General features: G+C 35.2%; 2 protein-coding genes and 1 pseudogene across 3 annotated transcripts; all 3 read left to right on the forward strand.

Moving 5' to 3' along the window:
• Nucleotides 1-1,618: 1,618 nt before the first annotated feature.
• LOC148698362 (squalene monooxygenase SE1-like) lies at nucleotides 1,619-3,193 on the forward strand (annotated as a pseudogene). The gene is made up of 3 exons (XR_015967025.1): nucleotides 1,619-2,231; nucleotides 2,428-2,705; nucleotides 2,830-3,193. The product of XR_015967025.1 is annotated as a squalene monooxygenase SE1-like (transcript).
• A 5,069-nt stretch (nucleotides 3,194-8,262) lies between these two features.
• On the forward strand, nucleotides 8,263-10,252 carry LOC137748757 (BAHD acyltransferase At5g47980-like). Its single transcript, XM_068488937.2, has one exon. It carries the CDS (start codon nucleotides 8,742-8,744, stop codon nucleotides 10,077-10,079), a length of 1,338 nt encoding a protein of 445 aa, XP_068345038.1. The 5' UTR covers nucleotides 8,263-8,741; the 3' UTR covers nucleotides 10,080-10,252.
• Nucleotides 10,253-15,936: 5,684 nt separating this feature from the next.
• Nucleotides 15,937-19,430, forward strand: LOC137748029 (squalene monooxygenase SE1-like). Its single transcript, XM_088700679.1, has 7 exons — nucleotides 15,937-16,231; nucleotides 17,225-17,514; nucleotides 17,639-17,807; nucleotides 17,911-18,129; nucleotides 18,218-18,493; nucleotides 18,605-18,883; nucleotides 19,009-19,430. Exons 1-7 carry the CDS (start codon nucleotides 16,013-16,015, stop codon nucleotides 19,189-19,191), a joined length of 1,635 nt encoding a protein of 544 aa, XP_088556805.1. The 5' UTR covers nucleotides 15,937-16,012; the 3' UTR covers nucleotides 19,192-19,430.
• The last annotated feature ends 583 nt before the right edge of the window (nucleotides 19,431-20,013 follow it).

Genomic DNA, 20,013 nt, shown 5'->3' on the forward strand with positions numbered 1-20,013 from the left:
TTAGTGAAATTTACTAAGAAAATGAATTTGGGGCTTATCTGATTAATTTACTTCCGAATTAGAAATTTTGGGTCGTTACACCACTGCATCAGCTTTATAGGTATGGGAGTGCAATCTGGTCAACGTATTCACACCTGGAAACAACTTGGCGTTGTGCCAGCCCCAGTCCCTGTTAATGCCCCACAGGCCGATACCAAATCGGTGACCATGCCCCGGGCCGAGACAAAAATCTTCTTTTTAGGGTGTGAAGAAGGTGAAAGTGAGAGGGATCGCTCAGATAATGCAAGTAATGATCGTGATCATGTATGACCCATAATATCGACGGGTGGATGTCAAAGTCAACAACATGTTGACCCATGACATGAGAGCAATCATCTGCACAAAGTGCGTTGTGAAAGCTCCTACATGGAAGAAGCTCGCCCCTCAAGTGAAAGAGGCGATGATGACAAAGATCTAGGTAAGTATGTTTTTTTTTTTTTTGGGACTTACGTGTTGCATAAGAAAGACAAGTACCTCGTCAACCTTTCCTAGCAATAACCGAACATGCCACTTGAGCAACTAACCACCTTATCCACATGTGTCTCTACAATTGCTGATGGAAGGGGTTTTGGCGACGGGAAGGCTGAGAGATCCGCGACCTAGGAGAGGGTCTGGTTTGGGACCTCAATTAGGGGATCTTCTTCATCTAGCTCTTAGCCTGCAAGCATGACATCTTTTGCACTGCAACAATTAGAGATAGAGTTAAAGGCCATGCGCCACTCCGAAAAAGTTGCACGTCAGTAAGAAGAAGTTCAAGAAAAAGCTGGGCACCTTCAGGAGGATGACTGTCAGCGTACATCTGAGATATGGTGCATGCAATGGCAGCCTCTGGCATTCATATCATCGATCCTCTGAGCGACCTTCAACCGCCATCCCAGCAGCTACTCTAGGAGTACTTAGTTTAGGATATTTCACATGAATTTCTATGAATATTTCAGTTTTAATATAACTAAATATTTTGATATTTTAATTTCTTTTGAGATTAACAGAATTAAAACTAATTTATTTATTTGAACATCGTCGGGCAAAGTAATTTTTTTTTCTTTTTTTAAATCCATGTTAGTATGGAACCCTTCCATTTTCTTAGCAGCCTAATAATTCTTTCAGTTGATTACTCTCTTTAAGAAAATATAGAAATTTTAAATCAAACATTCGAAATATAGATGAAATTTCAAAATTTCAAAGACCAAAATGGACAGTTTATCTTTCAAAATTGGATGCCACTTAAGTTGATATACATGCATCTTAATTCCATGTTTACAATGAATACTATTGACACGGTTTAGGAAAAATACTATATATCTTTTTGTGATACTAACGTTACTCAAGTAACATCTAATTTTCACTGTGCATGCATGAACCTCTAGTTAAATTTTTGAACTTATCTGCAAGCGTTTGATTAAATTTTTGAACTTATCAACTCACAACCTTGAAAGTTAAGACCTGTTCATATCTAATGTTATCTAAGCTGGATTTTCTGTGTAATACTAAAGCAGCAGCCTAGTCCCAGATTGTTTAGTAGTTCTTTTCCTATACTAATTGTAATTATATATATATATATATATATATATCAATGATAATTGGCTCACTCAATCATTGAGTTGAGATTCAGAAACAATATCTTTCATGGTATCAAGAGCCAGCGTATCACGACAAAGGTTCATAGTTTTTTTTTTTTTTTTCTCGATTCTTTTCAGTCATGGCGTCCTCCTCCTCCTCTTTTGCTACTGCTACTCCCTCTGTTACAAACTTTCTTACCATCAAACTAGACCACAACAACTATCCCCTCTGGCGTGCTCAGTTTCTCCCCTTGTTGCGCAGCCGCAAACTCCTCTCATTTGTTACCGGTGAAAATAAATGTCTGTCCGCCTTCCTTCTTGATGACAACGGCAAATTTACGGACAAGGTCAATCCTTTGTATGGTGAATGGATCCAAACTGATCAGATGATTCTCTCCTGGATTACTATGTAACCCTATATATATCAATGATAATTGGCTCACTCAATTATTGAGTTGAGATTCAGAAATAATATCTTTCACATTCAACATAAGACATCCTTTAACCGGAGGAGGAATGACTGTTGCTCTTTCCAACATTGTTCTTCTAAGGGATCTTCTAAGACCCCTAAGTGATTTCAATGATGCACTTGCTTTGTGCGATTATCTCAAATCATTCTACACATTGCGTAAGGTATATAGCCATTTGTAATTTTTCTCTTATCTAATGTGTTATGTTGTTACGTTAGGCATTAATTCTCAACCTAACAACATAACATGCCACAGAGAGAGAGAGAGAGAGAGAGAGAGAGAGAGAGAGAGAGAGATATATATTGGCAAGAGCCAAGCATTCAAAAATGTGTGATGGAATCGGTTAATTTTCTTTGCAGCCTGTGTCATCTACCATAAACACATTGGCCGGTGCCCTTTACAAGGTGTTCTGTGCATCATCTGACCCTGCAAGACAAGAAAGGCGTGAAGCTTGTTTTGATTATTTCAGCCTCGGAGGCATTTGTTCAAACAGACCAATATCTCTACTCTCCAGTCTTAACCCTCGTCCGATCAGCCTATTTCTCCATTTCTTTGTTGTGGCTATCTATGGAGTTAGTCGGTTAATGATTCTGTTCCCTACACCAAACGCGTGTGGTTGGGGGTTAGACTGATCTTGGTATGTTTACTCATGATCTTCCCAATTTTTCTCATCAGCAAGCTTGTTACTTTAAGACATTACAAACGATACAAACATGAATTGCTACTTAATGATACTAATCTTTTGGTTTTTCATTTTCCAGAGTGCATCAGGAATCGTATTCCTAATTATTAAAGTTGAAGGAGTTGGACAAATGTTCTTTCCTGCAACAATGCTAGCATATTACAGAGTTCCTCCTGTTCATAAAGAATTGAAACAAACACGAAGCATACACTACGATCAACTAATTTGTATTGAATCAGCAGTTGTCTCTCAAAAATTAAAAATCAAGATCAGGGTCATTGCTGAAATTAGGCGAGAAAACAGAGAAATTATGTTTCACAATTCTTTTAGCATTTGTTCGACCCCGAAAGGAATATCTTTTTAGCATTCGTTGTTCTGCAAGAAACTTGTATAAACTCTTGCAGTTCGTAGTTAATCTACACATAATTTTTTCAATTTTTGACTCAGTTTGTTATACACATGAAGGCTTCCAACTCTTTACAAGTTCTTTAACTTTCAACTACTTTTCTTTTGGGCAAAATCTTCGGTAAAATCTTTGAGGCATTATGTTTTGTTTGGAGTTCATTAGGGCTGTGTTCCAGCATGTTGTCCACTCATATTAAAATTAAAATTATCACACTTGTATTTTCTTTTAATTAATATACTATAAAAGTGAGACATATCAACTATGTCGTTCATTCATATTATAACACGTTTATGAATGGGAACTACTTATCTCATAGAGAGTTTCAACACTTGAAACTTCAAAATTTAATATCTAATCTAACATGCATGACAAGATATAACAATTAAATCAACATGCAAAGCTAGATATGGCAAGTGGAAGCAACTTTGTTAAGGCCTATGGAGGTATTCTACCAATGCCTCTCACCCAAAAGCTAGTGCTTGGAACCTCTGTGTTTAGATTCTGTTTTAATAAAAATTCTCTAAAGCTCCACACCTCCTAGTTTTTGAGATGAAGGATGAACCTAGAGGTGGAGTTAAAGCTACCTCACTCTTCTCCAATAGGAGGAGCTGGTTTTATGGTGAACGAGGACACAGAATTTCACTCTTTTTTAAGTTCAGGCTTGATGGAGCTTGAACTTCTCTATGAAAAATGGGTTAATGGGCTTTTTGGGTCATCTTTGTACTTTAAGTCACCTTTTAACTCAAATTAAACTCAATTGGTTGGGGCCCTATGTGCTCAGCTATTACAAAAACTATTTTGAGACCAACTTTAAACGTATAAATGTCAGTTTAATTAATTGAAATTATTTCAATTATTTTTTACATCTATCCAATTAATCAAATTAATTAATTGCTCTATCATTTTGTGTGTGCAAGATCCATTCTATTTTAATCGGCAAGGAAGCGAGTGATTTAAAATATACATTTAATTCACCACTTTAATATACGTTTAATTCATCCTTTCAGTGTACGTTTAATTCACCCTTTCAATGAGAACTATTCTAATTATTGTCAAGGGTCTCACAGATAGTGAATACGCCTAGATGCATATCATGGTTCCCAAGCTAATAAAGAATATATTAGAGAACCTATACAATTGTAATTGCAATTTAGTACTATCACAATACCCTTAAATTTAATCACATTATTAGGGTATGATAATTGGTATCGAACCCTAATATGGTTCGATTTAATTAATCAAGAAGATTTCTCCTGTACTTAATACTTCAGTCAAATATTTTCGAATCACACATCTTACAGTATTATACCTTCTCATATTGAATGTTTACATTCACATGACTTCATGAGTAGCCCAATGACCTAGACGATGCACTGAACAAGCCTCTTGGCCATGACGCATGTCCCAAAATCAAAGACATCCAAAAGACAATCTTGATCTCTTAAGTCTTACGGCTTATTCTGCATTATTTTGAGTTTCTTTATTGATATGTAGATAAAAATTTATGCAATAACTCTTGTTTGATTATGTCTTACTGTCAACTAAACAAATGGTTGAGACAAACCATCCTCCCAATTGAGCGTACTTAGAATGTACTGATCTATTGAATTATTAATATCCACTTAATAATCCCTTGATGGGAAAAGTTTAGGATAAATACATGCAAAAAGAAGCTCTCCTTAACTTAACATTTTTAGATTAATTCTTCTAAAATTATCATCTCATGATTGACTTTTAGGTCATACATCCAACCGTTTATGGTGTAACACCAATGTTGGGAGTTTAATGCCAATATCATTCGATAACCTCATCATCATTAGGTAATGTTGGATGATAAACTTTGACAGTTATAGTATAACTTTATTAAAATAAAGGGCACCTATACAAATTTAAAAGATAATGTAGAATTTCTCTACTTGGTGATGAGGTGCAACTTGAGTTGGGTCAACCTAAATTCGTCCATGCCCAAACCGATTTCATAACTGATCGGCTGGTTTAGAATGAAAGAAAAAACCTTCCTAAACCCAACTTAAGTCAACCCGATCTTTTATTGGGTTGAGTTAGGTTGATGTCTTGCACGCCTATGTCGACCCAAACTCAAACTGAATTTGAGCCCAAATTCTAATGCACATATTACTCATCTCACTTCATATTGCATAAGTTATGTATAAGTATAGGAATGACTATACTTGAAGTTATTGCTAGTTTTACTTTTACATTTCAGAATTTGAAAAATCAAATAAGGTGTTACAAGATTAAACTCAATAAATTTGTGCAAACAAGAACCCAACTTGAATAAGCCCGAACTCAATTAAAATTTAAACCCCACTAAACTCGTATGCATCCAAACCCAACCCAAATCCAAATTGTGAAGGAAGTATTTGGACTTAGAACGAAATTATCCACGATCAAATTGTTTTATCTAATCAAAATAACAATCACATGGACTAACAAAGAAATAAAAATATACATACGAATTAATCAAATTAATATAAAATAAAAAATAAAATAAAAAAGCCATAAACTATATGACATAATCATATCAAAACTATCATCTAATACGTATAAGACCAACTTTGAAATCTATTTGAATTTCAATATTGTAGTCAGGTGATGGTGGACATAGGTGGACCAGTGGTGGTAGGGTTTCGTTGGGTTAGGATTGAAATTTGAAAGGATAGATTTAGGGCTTTGCGTTAATTAATGAGGGTACTTGGGCCTCGGGTTTGTAAACAAAAGAGAGTTATTTTTTTTTTCTTTTTTCCATGAAATAGATCATTTTCGGATCTCTTTCATCAAAGTTACCGGATCAAGTGATCCAAACCTTTAAAATTTTATATAACAGCTCACTTGTTTTGATCCCTTAAAAGCTATAATAATTTTTGATCATTGGATGAAATTTCAAAGGCCCAGATCATTTGATCCGATGGTATTGATGGAAGAGATCTAGAGATGATTTCTTTCTTTTTTTACAAGGGTTAACGATTAAATTATGACAAAAGTGTTGCCACTCAGTACTACGGTCTAGTGGTATTCCTCTTTACTTATAAGTGAGATGTCTTAGGTTCGAATCTCGTGGATGGAAAATTTGATACCAAATTAAGTTGCTCATTGTATGACTTAGCCAAACTCTTCATCGCCTTAGTGTAAAAATATATTGTTGCACCAAAAAAAAATTATGACAAAAGTGTTGATAACTGTGCTCATTTTTCTTGGTGACAAATCATTTAGTTTGTAAATTTTGTCTACAAATTTAGTTTCCCTAATATTACTATTTTTTCAAATTGCCTAGCTCAAAGCAACACTGTTTTCACCAAGTTATTAAAAAAAAATTAGATCTTCTTCATCTTCTTTGGTAAACCTCTGCAATCCATGGAGTTCTACAACCACGAACTGTCCAAAACGTCGAGTGGTTCTCAAACGTCATCACAAGTGCTTCTTCGAGATTTTGGAGGGTTTTGGGACCACCGCGATCCATTGAAAGATCTGCACCTGTGTGTAGGCAAAATGGAGAAAGGTAAAAAATAAAAGAAAATTGAAATTATTTTTTTGAGCAAAAGATATTTAGTCTAGGACATAATCTGATACAGCGCTAAATATTTTACCATTCTTATCCTGTTTAGTCTAAGCAATTGAAATTTAAAATTAATCCAGTTTGAAATAATTCAATACAACAAATGCACATTTACAGTTGTTAATTCAGCCTATGCCTTACAACACATAATAATCCAAGGCTTACATGTGGCTATAAGACAAAACTCATCACCTAACCAGTTTTTTCATTTAAATGAAAACTAGTCATTAGACTTCTATGCTTTCTTGCTCACCAATCCAAGATCAAAGGCTGAGATTCATTTGGATCCAACAAGTTGAATTTCATTTTTCATATCAAAGCACCATTTGAATTCCCCCGTAAGGATTCTCTTTTTCTTTTTTTTTTTTTTTTTTTTTTTTTTTTTAACTTTAACAAAAAGCTCATGGTACTGTTCACTTTAACGAAAAACTACATTTTTACACTAAAAAGTCAATCATGGTACTATTCAGTTTACCCTTTATTTTGTTCTTATCATTAAAACTCAAAGTTTTCAAGCCATTTTCATTAGGTTTTTTTTTTTTTTTTTTCAAACCATTTTCATTAGTTTTTTTTTCATTACTTGAAATTTGTCTTATCATTACATTTTTGGATTAGTATTTTAAAACTTTAAGTACTAGAAAAAATAAGAGAAAAATCAATTTAGACATGCTAAGCTTTATGATGGCTGAACTCGGGTGAGCTTCACGTTCACCAATTGGCAAGCCTGGGAAGGAAATATTTAACTTATCTTCTGAAATAGATATAAAGTAACAAACCTCAGGAGACTAGGATTATCTATGTTCCTATTTCATCTTCTCCTCTCAACAAACGACGCCAAAAAGTCAAGACTTGCTTCCACCTTTATTTGTGTCGGTCATCAGTCTTTTATTGGACGAAGACTCAAAGAAAACACAAAGTCACATATGGCTGCTGCCATTTCCTTGTGGAATACACAAAGTGACACATGCAAACTTGCTGCCCACTCATAAGTATATGAGGCAAAAACAACATTGAATACTTTATAGCCGGCCCTAAAACTCTTCCATCTCATACTCATACTCCAATAATAGAACAAAAAAAAATACAAAAATATAAACAACTTATATGAGCCAAACACAACATACCATTCCTCATTTTCATAAGACTTTTCTATGTAATTTGTTTATATAGAAAAAAGACAAAAATATAACCAAATAAACTGCACCAATTTGCTGAATAAAAAGGAAGAAACTAAGACGAATTCGACTCGGGTAACTAAAGATATTTATCCAGTGGAATCCTGAAGCGGCACATCATGTTTTTTTTTATATTTTATGGTTGACAATCAATCAACTAAGTTGACAGTGATTGGGTATGACCTGTTTGTGTTGTGTGAGGAAGACAACAGATTTAATGACTTGTTTATTAATTCATAATCAAATTAAGAATTGAATTAATAAAGGATTATATTGTGGAGAAAACAGAATTAAATTCTTGTTAAAATGTTTACTAAACTAACGGGAATTGGAATGGTAATGTTTACTAAATTCTTCCCGATCTCCCTCGTAGGCTCTCATCCTGTCCAATCATTTTCCTTCCCCAACCTTCACAGTCCTCGACGCCTCCCCCTTTCACAGCCCTCTCACGCCTCCCTCTTTTCTATCCCAGCCCTTCCCACCGCCTCTCATATTCACAGGTCGTCCAAGAGCCCCCTTTCCCTTCATATCCTCTTCTTCCGCCAACCCCCACAATCTCCCATATTCAATCCTCCCACCGCCTCCCGTATTCACAGGTCCTCCTACCATCTCTGACGACCTCCCAACTGGTGGATTTGGAGAACACGAGAGGGCAATTTTGGAAGAAAAGTCTGATTCCTGGAGGACACCAGTTCAAGGAATCCAAATACCACCAATTGTTAGAGAATCTGATTCCGGGAAATTCCCCAGTGTGATTCCCGAATTCCGTTTCCGTTCATCCCATTCTCCTTTCGTAAAGAAAGGGTGACTGTTATCAAGGAGAAAAACAGAAAAAGATGGCTACAGAGATGAAGGTTGAAGTCATTTACAAGGAAACAATTAAACCATCCTCTCCAACTCCTCCACACCTCAAAACCACCCAGCTTTCTGTTTTCGATCAACTTGCTCCAGATGTTTTTGTCCCACTACTTCTCTTCTATCCCAGCAACATTAACAGTGATGCCGTTGATAGTATTGATCACCATTCTTCGGTTGCTGAAAGATCGAACATTCTGAAAGCATCCTTATCCGAAGCTCTTACTCATTTCTACCCCTTTGCAGGGACATTCCAATATAATGTTTCCATTTCTTGCGATGACCATGGGGTTGCATTTCTTCAGGCTCAAGTTAACTGTCCCATGTCGAAGATTTTGGTAAAACCAGATTTTGAGATCCTAAGACAACTGCTACCAGCCAGTCAAGGATCCTCACAAGCAGATACAGGCCATCTTCTGCTAATCCAGGCCAATTTCTTTGAATGTGGCGGGTTGGCGATTGCAGTCAGCAGTTCACATATCATCATTGATGGCTATACGCTCAGCACATTCATTCGAAGCTGGGCTGCAGTTGCCCTTGCCTCCAGTACTGTTAGTAGTGATCATGTTTTACTTACTCCTAAATTTGATGCTGCAGTTTCCCTTTTCCCACAACTAGATTTCTTGAACTCACCTCCTCCTGCCATGGAGCTCGTTGAAGAAAAGTGCATAAGCAAAAGATTTGTGTTTGAGGCCTCAAAGTTTGCTGCTCTTAAGTCCAAGGCTGTAAGTGCCTCCGTACCAAACCCAACGCGCCTTGAATCAGTGTCAGCCCTGATTTGGAAGTGTGCCACTGCAGCGTCGAGATCAAACTCAGGTGTTGTAAGGCAATCTGTGTGGTCTACCAATGCCAGCTTACGGAAAATAGTGCAGCGGCCCTTGGCAGAAAACTTAATGGGAAATCTTGTGGGGATGTTTGTAGTAAAAATTGAAGCAAGTGAAGTTGTCGATATTGATTATCCAAGCGTGGTTGCTAAACTGAGGAAAGGGATTGAGGAATTTAAAGAAAAATATGCGAATGGAGTAAGTGGGGAGGAAGCATGTGGATTCATGAAAGACTTTGGGGATCGCATTAAGAGGGTAGACAACTACCACTGCAGCAGTTGGTGCAGATTTCCGTTCTACGAAGCCAATTTCGGATGGGGAAAGCCGTTGTGGGTTTGTCAGACTATAACAATGAAGAATGTAGCTATGTTTACGGATACAAGAGATGGGGAAGGCATAGAAGCATTGGTGACTTTGACTGATGAAGACATGGCCAAATTTGATTGCGATAAGGAGCTGCTTGCATATGCTTCTGTGAATCCGACTGTCATGTAATATGTACCAAAACAAAAAGTGGGTGGTTTCCTTACAATTATTTGGTGTCTAACCACTTAACGCTTTTAGTTATTGACTTTTATCAACAGGACTGAGATGTTTTTCGAATAAAATATGTGTAGTTTGAACTACGGATGATAACAATGAAAATAAGTTGAAAAATATTGCCTTAACTAAGCATTAAAAGGCCCTAAGCTTTAAATCTTATATGAATCCATGTTTTCAAAACCATTCATACTCAAAGCAATCAAATCAATCATGCTTAAATCAATTCGGTTTAATATGTATGAAAGTCGTAATTCAATCATGAAGCAGTGATCGAAGGCTCCGTGTACTGTCATTATTTGTCTAAACTATGTGAATTAATCTGAAAACGAAACAAAATTAAGAACTTGATTGATTGAGTGATTAAGAAAAGATGGACTTGATTAACTTGATATATGAAAGCTGAATTCATTGACAGATGCTTCAAGTGCATCAAGAATTTAAATATTAGGAAAAAAGATATTCTCTAAGCCATAACATCCAGTCTAAAACATAAGCACTTAAAAGCAACTTCAATTTTATTAAATTTTGTCAAATGCAAGAAAAATTTAATCACCTATTATTTGCACCTAAAATATGCACAATTTTACTTATTTGTATTTAAAGCTAAATATGACATTTTGGAAGATTAGTGTGAAAATATACTAAAAACTGCACGGGGAATGTTTGTCCACAAAGTTTGAAACGGTGCCTTTATTGCAAGTAGGGATGATGGCAAACATGGGAGATAGAAAGAAGAAGGAAGGAAGCCAACTTGCTTCTTAAATATTAATTCATTGCAAGTGGGATTAACGGATGGGTGGTGGGATTCACTTTCTTTGATTTCCTCTGTCATCTACACTTCCAACAAACTGGCAATTTACGTGTTGTTATATTTCTCCACATGAATAAAGTCCTTATTAGGGATGGGTTCAAAAAACAAAAAACTGAACCGAAACCGAAAAAAAATCGAAACTGAACCGAATCAAAATCTTTTGGTTTAGTTTCGGTTTTGGTGGTTTGAAAAATCGAACGAAACTGATTTAAATATATGTTAATTTTATTTGCTTATTTAAGTTAGGTATTTATTTTCTCTACCCAATTCAAGTCAATCATCAGCTTAATTTTAGACCAAAATATGTTCTGTCTCAGGCCATCTCCAATTGAACGAGGGCCAGAGGGCTTAGCCCTCTGGCCCTCCAAGATGTTAATATTTTAATGAACAGTACAAGGCCACATTTGCCTCCATCTCCAACTAAGGATCAAATGGCCATACGGCTCGTTTTAACCCTGTCACAAAAAAGGGTCTCTAACCAAGGGCCAAACATAATTTATTATTTAAATTTAATGTTATTTAAGGGAACTTTAACGAAAAGCTCTCGGTACTGTTTACTTTAACGAAAAACCATATTTTTTCACTAAAAAATCAATCCTAGTACTATTCACTTTACCCTTTATTTTATCATTATCGTTAAAACTCAAAATTTTCAAGCTCTTTTCATTAGTTTTCGTATTATTTAATTTTGTTTCATGTTACTTAATTTAATTTGATGTTGTATAATGGCTTAGGAAGTTATAGAAAAAAATAGAATTTAAAAAAAAAAATTTAACTTTCGTTATATATATATATATATATAAAGGCCTACCATTCCTATCGGCTATAACCAACAGGAATAAGTACAATGTTATCGGATATAATCGACAGGAATAAGACCATCTCCAATCGAACAAGGGCTAGAGGGCTTGTTTTAGCCCTCTCGCCCTCCAAGATAGTAATATTTTAATGAACAGTACATGACCATATTTACCTCCATCTCCAACCAAAGGCCATAGGGCTCGTTTTAGCCCTACCATAAAAAACCGTCTCCAACCAAGAACTAAAGGGCCATAGGGCCAAACATAATTTATTATTTAAATTTAAAAACTACAACAACTTAAATTTGTAGAAAAGAAATGAGAATTTTTAAACATTTTTTTTTACAAATTTTGGCCCAAAAAAATTCAAATTCAAATCCAACGGCTAGTTGACGTCAGCTAGCCGTTGGATTTGAATTTTTTTTTGCTATAAATAGGTTGGATATTAGGCTATAATTTTTATGTTGTTAAATGTTTTTTTTATGTTGTATAATTTGAATGTTGGTTAATGTTATTTAATGTTGTTTCATATTGTTTAATGTTGTTTCATGTTACTTAATTTAATTTAATGTTGTATAATGGCTTAGGAAGTCTTAGGAAAAAAATAGAATTTAAAAAAATATATATGCAAAAATAGAAGTTATAGAAAAAAAAAAATAGAATTTAAAAAATGAAGTTATAGGGAAAAAAATTTGTAAAAAAAAAAAAAATTAAAAAATAACGGCTAGCTAACGTTAGTTAGCCGTTACATTTGAATTTTGGTCTAGAATTCCTGTCGGTTATATCCGACAGGATTGGTGAGTTTTCTGGCCCAGCCTGGGGCTAGTTGGCTGGCTCATTTGGGCCAGCCCTTTCAGATTCTATGGGACCTACAAACCCTCTGGCCTAACCCTCGATTGGAGACGGTTTTTGTCCGTTTTTCGGCCCTATGGACCCTTCGGTTGGAGATAGTCTAATGAAAATTCTGGCCAGCCCCAGGCTGGCTGGCTGGCTGAGTTGGGCCAGCTGGTTGACCTTTTGGCTCTCTTTTGTCCAATGGGGCCCACGAGTCCTTTGGCCTAGCCCTCAGTTGGAGATGATTTTCGGGCTATTCAAAGATAATTTCCAAATTGGCCCTATGAACCTCTGGACCCTTCGATTGGAGATGATTTCAACTTGGCTTTTTGGACTAGCTCTTTAGCTAGAATCATCCTTTAAACCAACAACCAATGTCATGATTTTTTTTTTTTTTTTTTAGTCAACATCCAGCCATCCCATTGTTTTCCAGAGTTTCTGCAATTGTGGCAATAGGCATTTACAAAGCAGAGAGCTCCAACTTGTGCTATTGCATACACCTCTGCAAATCAATGAAGCACCATACAAGCATATATATACACATGTATTCGTATATAGGCAGATAACTTTTAGAACTCTCAACTTTCCCTCAATCGCTGCTTGTGAATATTTAGATTTTTAAAAATAATTTTCAATTTTTTTTCATTTTTCTAAAAAAAAAAAAAAAAAAAAAACCAAAATTTAATCGAACCGAACCAAAATAGAATTGAATCGAATTTGAACCGAACCCAACCCTAGTCCTTATCATTAAGGCAAGGGAAGAACCTTAATTTGGGCCACTTCCACTTAACGTTACAATCTCTTGGTTAGAAGTCGAGGTACAATCTCAATCATTCAAATCCCGTCTACTAACGGCAACTAATAGTGGCATGCTCATAATCATTAATTTCTTGTTCAAGTAAATTCCCATGAGACCCATGGTGAATTTGGAGGGCGAACACCTACCTAAAAAATTTCTAGACCTTACAATCCACACAGAATTTCAATTGTAAAACAGTAAAATTCAATAAAAAACCAAAATCAAAAGGAGATTTGTACAACTTTGAATTGATTCTAGAGAGAAGGCTACAGAGAGAGAGAGAGAGAGAGAGAGAGAGAGAGAGAGAGAGTGGAGGAGCAACTGATCAACTACATGGAAGAAGGAGCTTCGATCTGAGACAGCGACCACACACGCGAGGTGGAGGAGCAAGTGGTAAATTACATGAGGTGATGCGGATTAAAAACAGAAACCCTGAAAAAGAAAAAAGAAGTTCTAAAAAGCAGAAAATTGTACAACCTAACTGTATTTGTGTATTCAAAAAGAAATATACCATACAATTTTGGATCTTTATGGAAATGCATCAACAGTCAACCCTGAAGCACAAAATTTTAATTATCAAACGTGGTGCATATGCATAAATAAAAGTGTGTGTGTGTGTATCATACTTATTGCTCAAGCATTGCCTTTTAAAAAAATTCAGCTTTTATGTGGCATAATCATAGGAACAAAGCCAGAAATTTAACTAAGAGGTAGCACTTTAGAAAATTTAAGCTCATTTTTTGGATAAAGATAGTATTTTTACAAATGCTGAAAACAAATAGCTACAAAATGCCTAATTTTATTACTCTATTGTCTATTTTTGTTTATTATATTGACAATCTAATGCTCATTCGTACTAATTAAACAATTATGAAACTCAACAAGGTTTAGACATTAGTATGAGGAGAAAAAAAAAGGAGGAGGGGCATTTAAAAACTAAAAGAGAAATTTTCACTATTTTAATATGATTAATGAAGTCATTTTTAGTGAAAAAAAAGGGTGAGGCTTGTGCCTCCTAGGCCTTAACTCCTTCCGTCCATGCATAGTAGCTTGTATTTAAGGTACTAAAGAGTCTTTCTCTTCAGAATTGTATTATTTGGATGACAAACAATTCTACTTAGTTTACTATAAATAAAGACACAAGATGTAAAAAGATTCCACAATTCATTCTTCATCTCTTAATGTTGTATCCTTTTTTTATTCTTTTAATAAAATAGGCTGCAACAGAATTAATAAAAAAAAATACAAATACAAATAACTAATTTATTTTCTGATAACTGTCTCAGCCTTCAATCAGCTCCTAGATTCTTCTCCCATCAAAAATTAAAAAAATGGTTTGTAATTTGAGAGTTTTTAAGAAAAGTCCACGGTACTGTTCACTTTAACAAAAAACCACATTTTTACACTAAAAATTCAATCCTAGTAGAATTCACTTGATCCTTTATTTTGTCCTTATCATTAAAACTCAAAGTTTTCAAACTTTTTTTTAGTTTTCATTTGTAATTTTTTATGTGTCGGGCATCTTAATGCCCTCATGCCAAACTTAGTCTCAATGGGAGTGCAAGCAAGCGGTCTCAGTGGCAATGCCACACTTTGACCCAGTCATCATGCTATGTCATTGTCATATGTTGCCTTTAATCCACTCATGTGTTATTTTAATAAGTTCGGAATTTCATGTATTTTAACGACCTAATTGTTTACTTTGTGTGTCTTCTTTCAAATATTATTTATATAAAAAATTATTTAAATTCAAAACGGTATGACCTTTAAATTAAATTGTAGTCATTTAATGTTTCATTGTAGGAAAGGGATTCGGATCCCTTCCTCCTAATCCACCAAGTCTGAAGGTCCGAGCTGTTGAAATTTGATCTCATAGGTACTAACAAGGGGTCACTTTAAAAGTTATAATAATTTTAGCAGTTAGATTAAATTTCAACATTTTGAATCCCCGAACTTGGTGGATTAGGAGGAAGAGATCCGGAGAGGATCCCTTTCCTTCATTGTATAATCGTATTCATTTATTTATTTTTACTATAAATAAGTGATGAATTGAAATATAGACAATCCGCATTTAAAAAATAAAAAATTACTAAATGAGAACTACAAGAAACAAAATATGTAACAAAACATGTGTAAACTCCTAATACAGACCTTATATATGTATATATATAATGATTATATAAACCTTGAACATGTAAATTGAAAAAGATTAGCCGTAATCAAACTGCAATCCGAATGCAATTTAATATAATATAAAGGCTAAATTTTTTATATAACATAATGCATGATTGAGTGTGACACCATTAAATTGTCCCAAAGTGACTATCATCGTCCTCTATCCCACAATATTTTCACATAATCCGCACACTAACAAAAATTCATTCAATAAAAGAAGCACTACAGTATCAAAAATACATTCAATAAAAAAACACCCGAAGCACCATAAATTCATTCAATAAAAAAAAGCACCCGAAACACCGCAGCAGGTGCCTACCAACTGCAGTATCCCATTCCTATATAATTGCCCTTCAGCGTCCAGCATAAGCATTAAGCACTTCACACTCACAAATCAAAATATTCACAACCAAATTCCAGCCGTAAAAAAAGCACTATACTGTAGAGATTAATAACTTAAATTAAGATGGTTTATGAGTATGTTCTTGCTGGCGTCTTGGTTTCTTTCTTGAGTTCTGTTTTCTTTGTCTTCATAAACACCACCCACGGCGACAAGAAGGACGATGACATCTCGAATGTTTCAGCAACCGGTGTTTTTCTGACGCCGGAGATTGAGAAAAGTACGGATGTTGTCATTGTCGGTGCTGGAGTTGCTGGTGCTGCTCTTGCTTACACTCTTGGGAAGGTGATCATTATTTCTCACTTTATGTATCTTCATAATCTTCATTTTCTAGTTTTTATTTATTTTTGTTTATTTTAAGACGATTGAATATTCTAAAAGAAATAATTATTTACTAGTTTTTCTTATTTGTTGTTGATTCATCTCATTATACAACGGAAAAAGAACAATTTAGTGAAACTTTCAGTAATACCAAAAAGTGTCCTTTTTTAAACATGTTGGAGAAGGCATAAGAATTAAAGGGTAAAATAATAAATTAATACATTTAATGAAATCTTAAAAGTAACACAAATGTTGAAATGTTTTTGTGAGTCTTCTTGATCACCGGAAGAGGTGGATTAACGTGACTTGCCATCAGTTGTCTCCCCTTTAAAAAAAAAAAAAAAAAGTAACACAACTCCTACTTTGGGTAGTTATTGTAATTTTAAATTAATTTTTCATTCTTTTAAATTATACAAATTATTTTTGAGAAAAAATTATACAAATTTTAATTAATATTTTTAAGTAAAATAATTACAAAAGAGTTAATTGCCGCATGCGTAAACTTGTGGCTACAAGTTAGTTTTTTCCTTAATTAGAACTTAATTTCAGAGTTAAAATTACTTGAAGCATCATTTTCAACGGGGGAAAAAAATTAATAAATCTGACTATTAGCCCTAAACTCGCTTTTAAATGATTCTCACCAACATTTGTCCAAGAGAGTAAAACTAATTAGCATTTTAAATAAACTACATAAATGAGGATTTTAGATGATTTTGTCAAAGCCAATTTATTTATTTTTTGTCTTTTTGATTTGGCTCTAATATGGCGAGCTAATTCCAATAGTGCAGTCAATATTAATCTTGTTCACACTGATAAACTTCGGTTTTGGGGCAGTTTGTATTTGTCATTAGTTTGGCTAATTAAGCATTCGGATCTTGTTGTCCTGGTGGAGCTCAAAGTTGTAATTATGTGGCCTTTTAAGTTGATCAGGAGTTTTGCTTCTTGATAAATATGTAGGAAGGACGGCGGGTACATGTGATCGAAAGAGACTTGAGCGAACCGGACAGAATTGTTGGTGAACTCTTGCAGCCTGGAGGCTATCTCAAGTTGATTGAATTAGGTCTTGAGGATTGTGCTAATGACTCCATTGATGCTCAGAAAGTGTTTGGCTATGCCCTTTACAAAAATGGCAATGACACAAAACTGTCATATCCCTTGGAAACATATAGTTCAGAGATAGCAGGGAGAAGTTTTCATAATGGGCGTTTCATCCAAAGAATGCGCGAAAGGGCTGCAGCTCTTCCAAAGTACGTAATTTCCATTTTCCTTTAGAATATAATGATGCGAAGATCATTTCCATGTTTCTTGGTTTTGATTGTTTTGATGTAATCTGTTTTGTACCTCTTACTTATCACAATGTTTTCTCTACAGTGTGAAACTGGAACAAGGAACAGTTACTACACTTCTTGAAGAAAAGGGCACCATCCAAGGAGTGATGTACAAGAACAAGGCAGGAGAGGAGATGAGAACATATGCTCCCCTAACAATAGTATGCGATGGCTGCTTTTCAAATCTGCGCCGCTCTATCTCTTCTCCAAATGTAATTTATTCGGTCTTTAGAAACTCGAGTATTTCCTTCAAGTTTTAGCATGGATTTGTTTGCTCTTTCATGAGACCAAGACTAAATTGTCTAAATACTGCAGATTGAAAATCCATCCTGCTTTGTCGGGTTGATCTTGGAGAACTGTGAGATTCCTCATGCAAACCATGGACATGTGATCTTGGGAGACCCTTCACCTATCCTGTTTTATCCTATTAGTAGCACCGAGGTTCGTTGTTTGGTAGATGTACCCGGCACAAAAGTACCTTCAGTAGCTAATGGCGAAATGGCTCAGTATTTGAAAACTGTCGTGGCTCCTCAGGTATCTATTATTTTACATGACTTAATTAAGTTCCTATTTCCAGTCAATTCGAATAAAAGGTACTAATCTGAGGAATTTCTTATTTCAGGTTCCCCATCAGCTCTTAAAGGCTTTTCTAGCAGCGGTTGATAAAGGAATCATCAGAACAATGCAAAATAAAAGCATGCCTGCTGCTCCTCAACCCACACCTGGTGCAATTTTATTGGGGGATGCATTCAACATGAGACATCCTTTAACCGGAGGAGGAATGACTGTCGCTCTTTCCGACATTGTTCTTCTAAGGGATCTCCTAAGACCGCTAAGTGATTTCAATGATGCACCTGCTTTGTGCGATTATCTCGAATCATTCTACACATTGCGTAAGGTATATAACCATAGTTGCAATATGAAATTAAATTTTTCTCTTATGAGACAGTCTGACATGTTATCAAGCATTTAAAAATGTGTCTGATGGAATTGATTAATTTCATTGCAGCCTGTGTCGTCTACCATAAACACATTGGCCGGTGCCCTTTACAAGGTGTTTTGTACGTCGCTTGACCCTGCAAGACAAGAAATGCGTGAAGCTTGTTTTGATTATTTGAGCCTTGGAGGCGTCTGTTCAAACGGCCCAATATCTCTACTCTCCGGTCTTAATCCTCGTCCAATCAGCCTGTTTCTCCATTTCTTTGCTGTTGCTGTGTATGGAGTCGGCCGCTTAATGATTCCATTCCCTACGCCAAAACGCCTGTGGTTGGGGGCTCGATTGATTTTGGTATGTTTACTGATGATCTTCCCAGTATTGTCTCATCAGCAAGCTTGTTACTTAAGACATATTACAAATGACACAAATATGAATTTCTACTTAATGAAACTAATGTTTCGGTTTTCATTTTCCAGAGTGCATCAGGAATCATATTCCCAATTATTAAAGCTGAAGGACTTAGACAAATGTTCTTTCCTGCAACAATGCCAGCATATTACAGAGTTCCACCCGTTCGTACAAAAATCGAAACAAGCACGAAGTATACACTACGATCAACTAATTTATATCGAATCAGCAGTTGTCCTCACAAAAATTAAAAATCAAGACGAGGGTCATTGCTGAAATTAGGAGAGAAAGCAGAGAAATTATGTTCCTCAATCCTTTTTAGCATTCATTGTTCTGCAAGAAACTTGTATCAAACTCTTGCAGTTCGTAGTTAATCTACACACAATTTTATCTATTTTTGACTTAATTTGTTATACATATGAAGGCTTCCAACTCTTGCAAGTTTCTTCAACTTTCAACTACTTTTCTTATGGACAAAATCTTGGGTAAAATCTTGGAGGCATTATGTTTTGTTTGGAATTCATTAGGGCGGTGTTCAACTATGTTGTCCACTCATATTATAATTAAAGTATCACACTTGTATTTGCTTTTTATTAATCTACTATAGAAGTGAGACATATCAATTATGTCATTCATTCATATTATAACAAGTTCATGAATGAGAATTACTGTGTTTCATAGGGAGTTTCAATGCTTGAAACTTCAAAATTTAACATGTAACATGCATGACAAAATCTAACAATTAAATCAACGTGCAATGCTAGATATGGCAAGTGGAAGCAACTTTGTTTAAGGCCTATGTAGGTGTTCTACCAATGCTTCTCACCCAAAAGCTAGTACTTGGTTTCAATTTGTTTAGATTGTCCTTTAAAAAATTTATCAAAAGTCTCCACACCTCCTAGTGTTTGAGATGAAAGATGAACCCAATGGTGGAGTTAAAGCGAGTTCACTCTTTCTTTGATAGGAGGAACGAGGAGTTGGAATTTTACTCTTTTGAGTTCAAGCTTGATGGAGCTTGAACTTCTCTGTAGAAAAACTCTTTTTGGTAAAATGGGTTAGTAAGCCTTTTGGGT

Source organism: Pyrus communis, chromosome 2 (assembly GCF_041283825.1).
Source record: "Pyrus communis isolate YQ-2024b chromosome 2, ASM4128382v1, whole genome shotgun sequence".
Lineage (NCBI taxonomy): Eukaryota > Viridiplantae > Streptophyta > Magnoliopsida > Rosales > Rosaceae > Pyrus > Pyrus communis.

Bases quoted from the DNA above. Each gene is read 5' to 3' on its own strand.
- LOC137748757 (XM_068488937.2), top strand. From the start codon at position 8,742: ATGGCTACAGAGATGAAGGTTGAAGTCATTTACAAGGAAACAATTAAA.
- LOC137748029 (XM_088700679.1), top strand. From the start codon at position 16,013: ATGGTTTATGAGTATGTTCTTGCTGGCGTCTTGGTTTCTTTCTTGAGT. The intron at 17,808-17,910 runs GTAATTTATTCG...TAAATACTGCAG, and splicing joins GCTCTATCTCTTCTCCAAAT to ATTGAAAATCCATCCTGCTT. The intron at 18,130-18,217 runs GTATCTATTATT...TTCTTATTTCAG, and splicing joins AAACTGTCGTGGCTCCTCAG to GTTCCCCATCAGCTCTTAAA.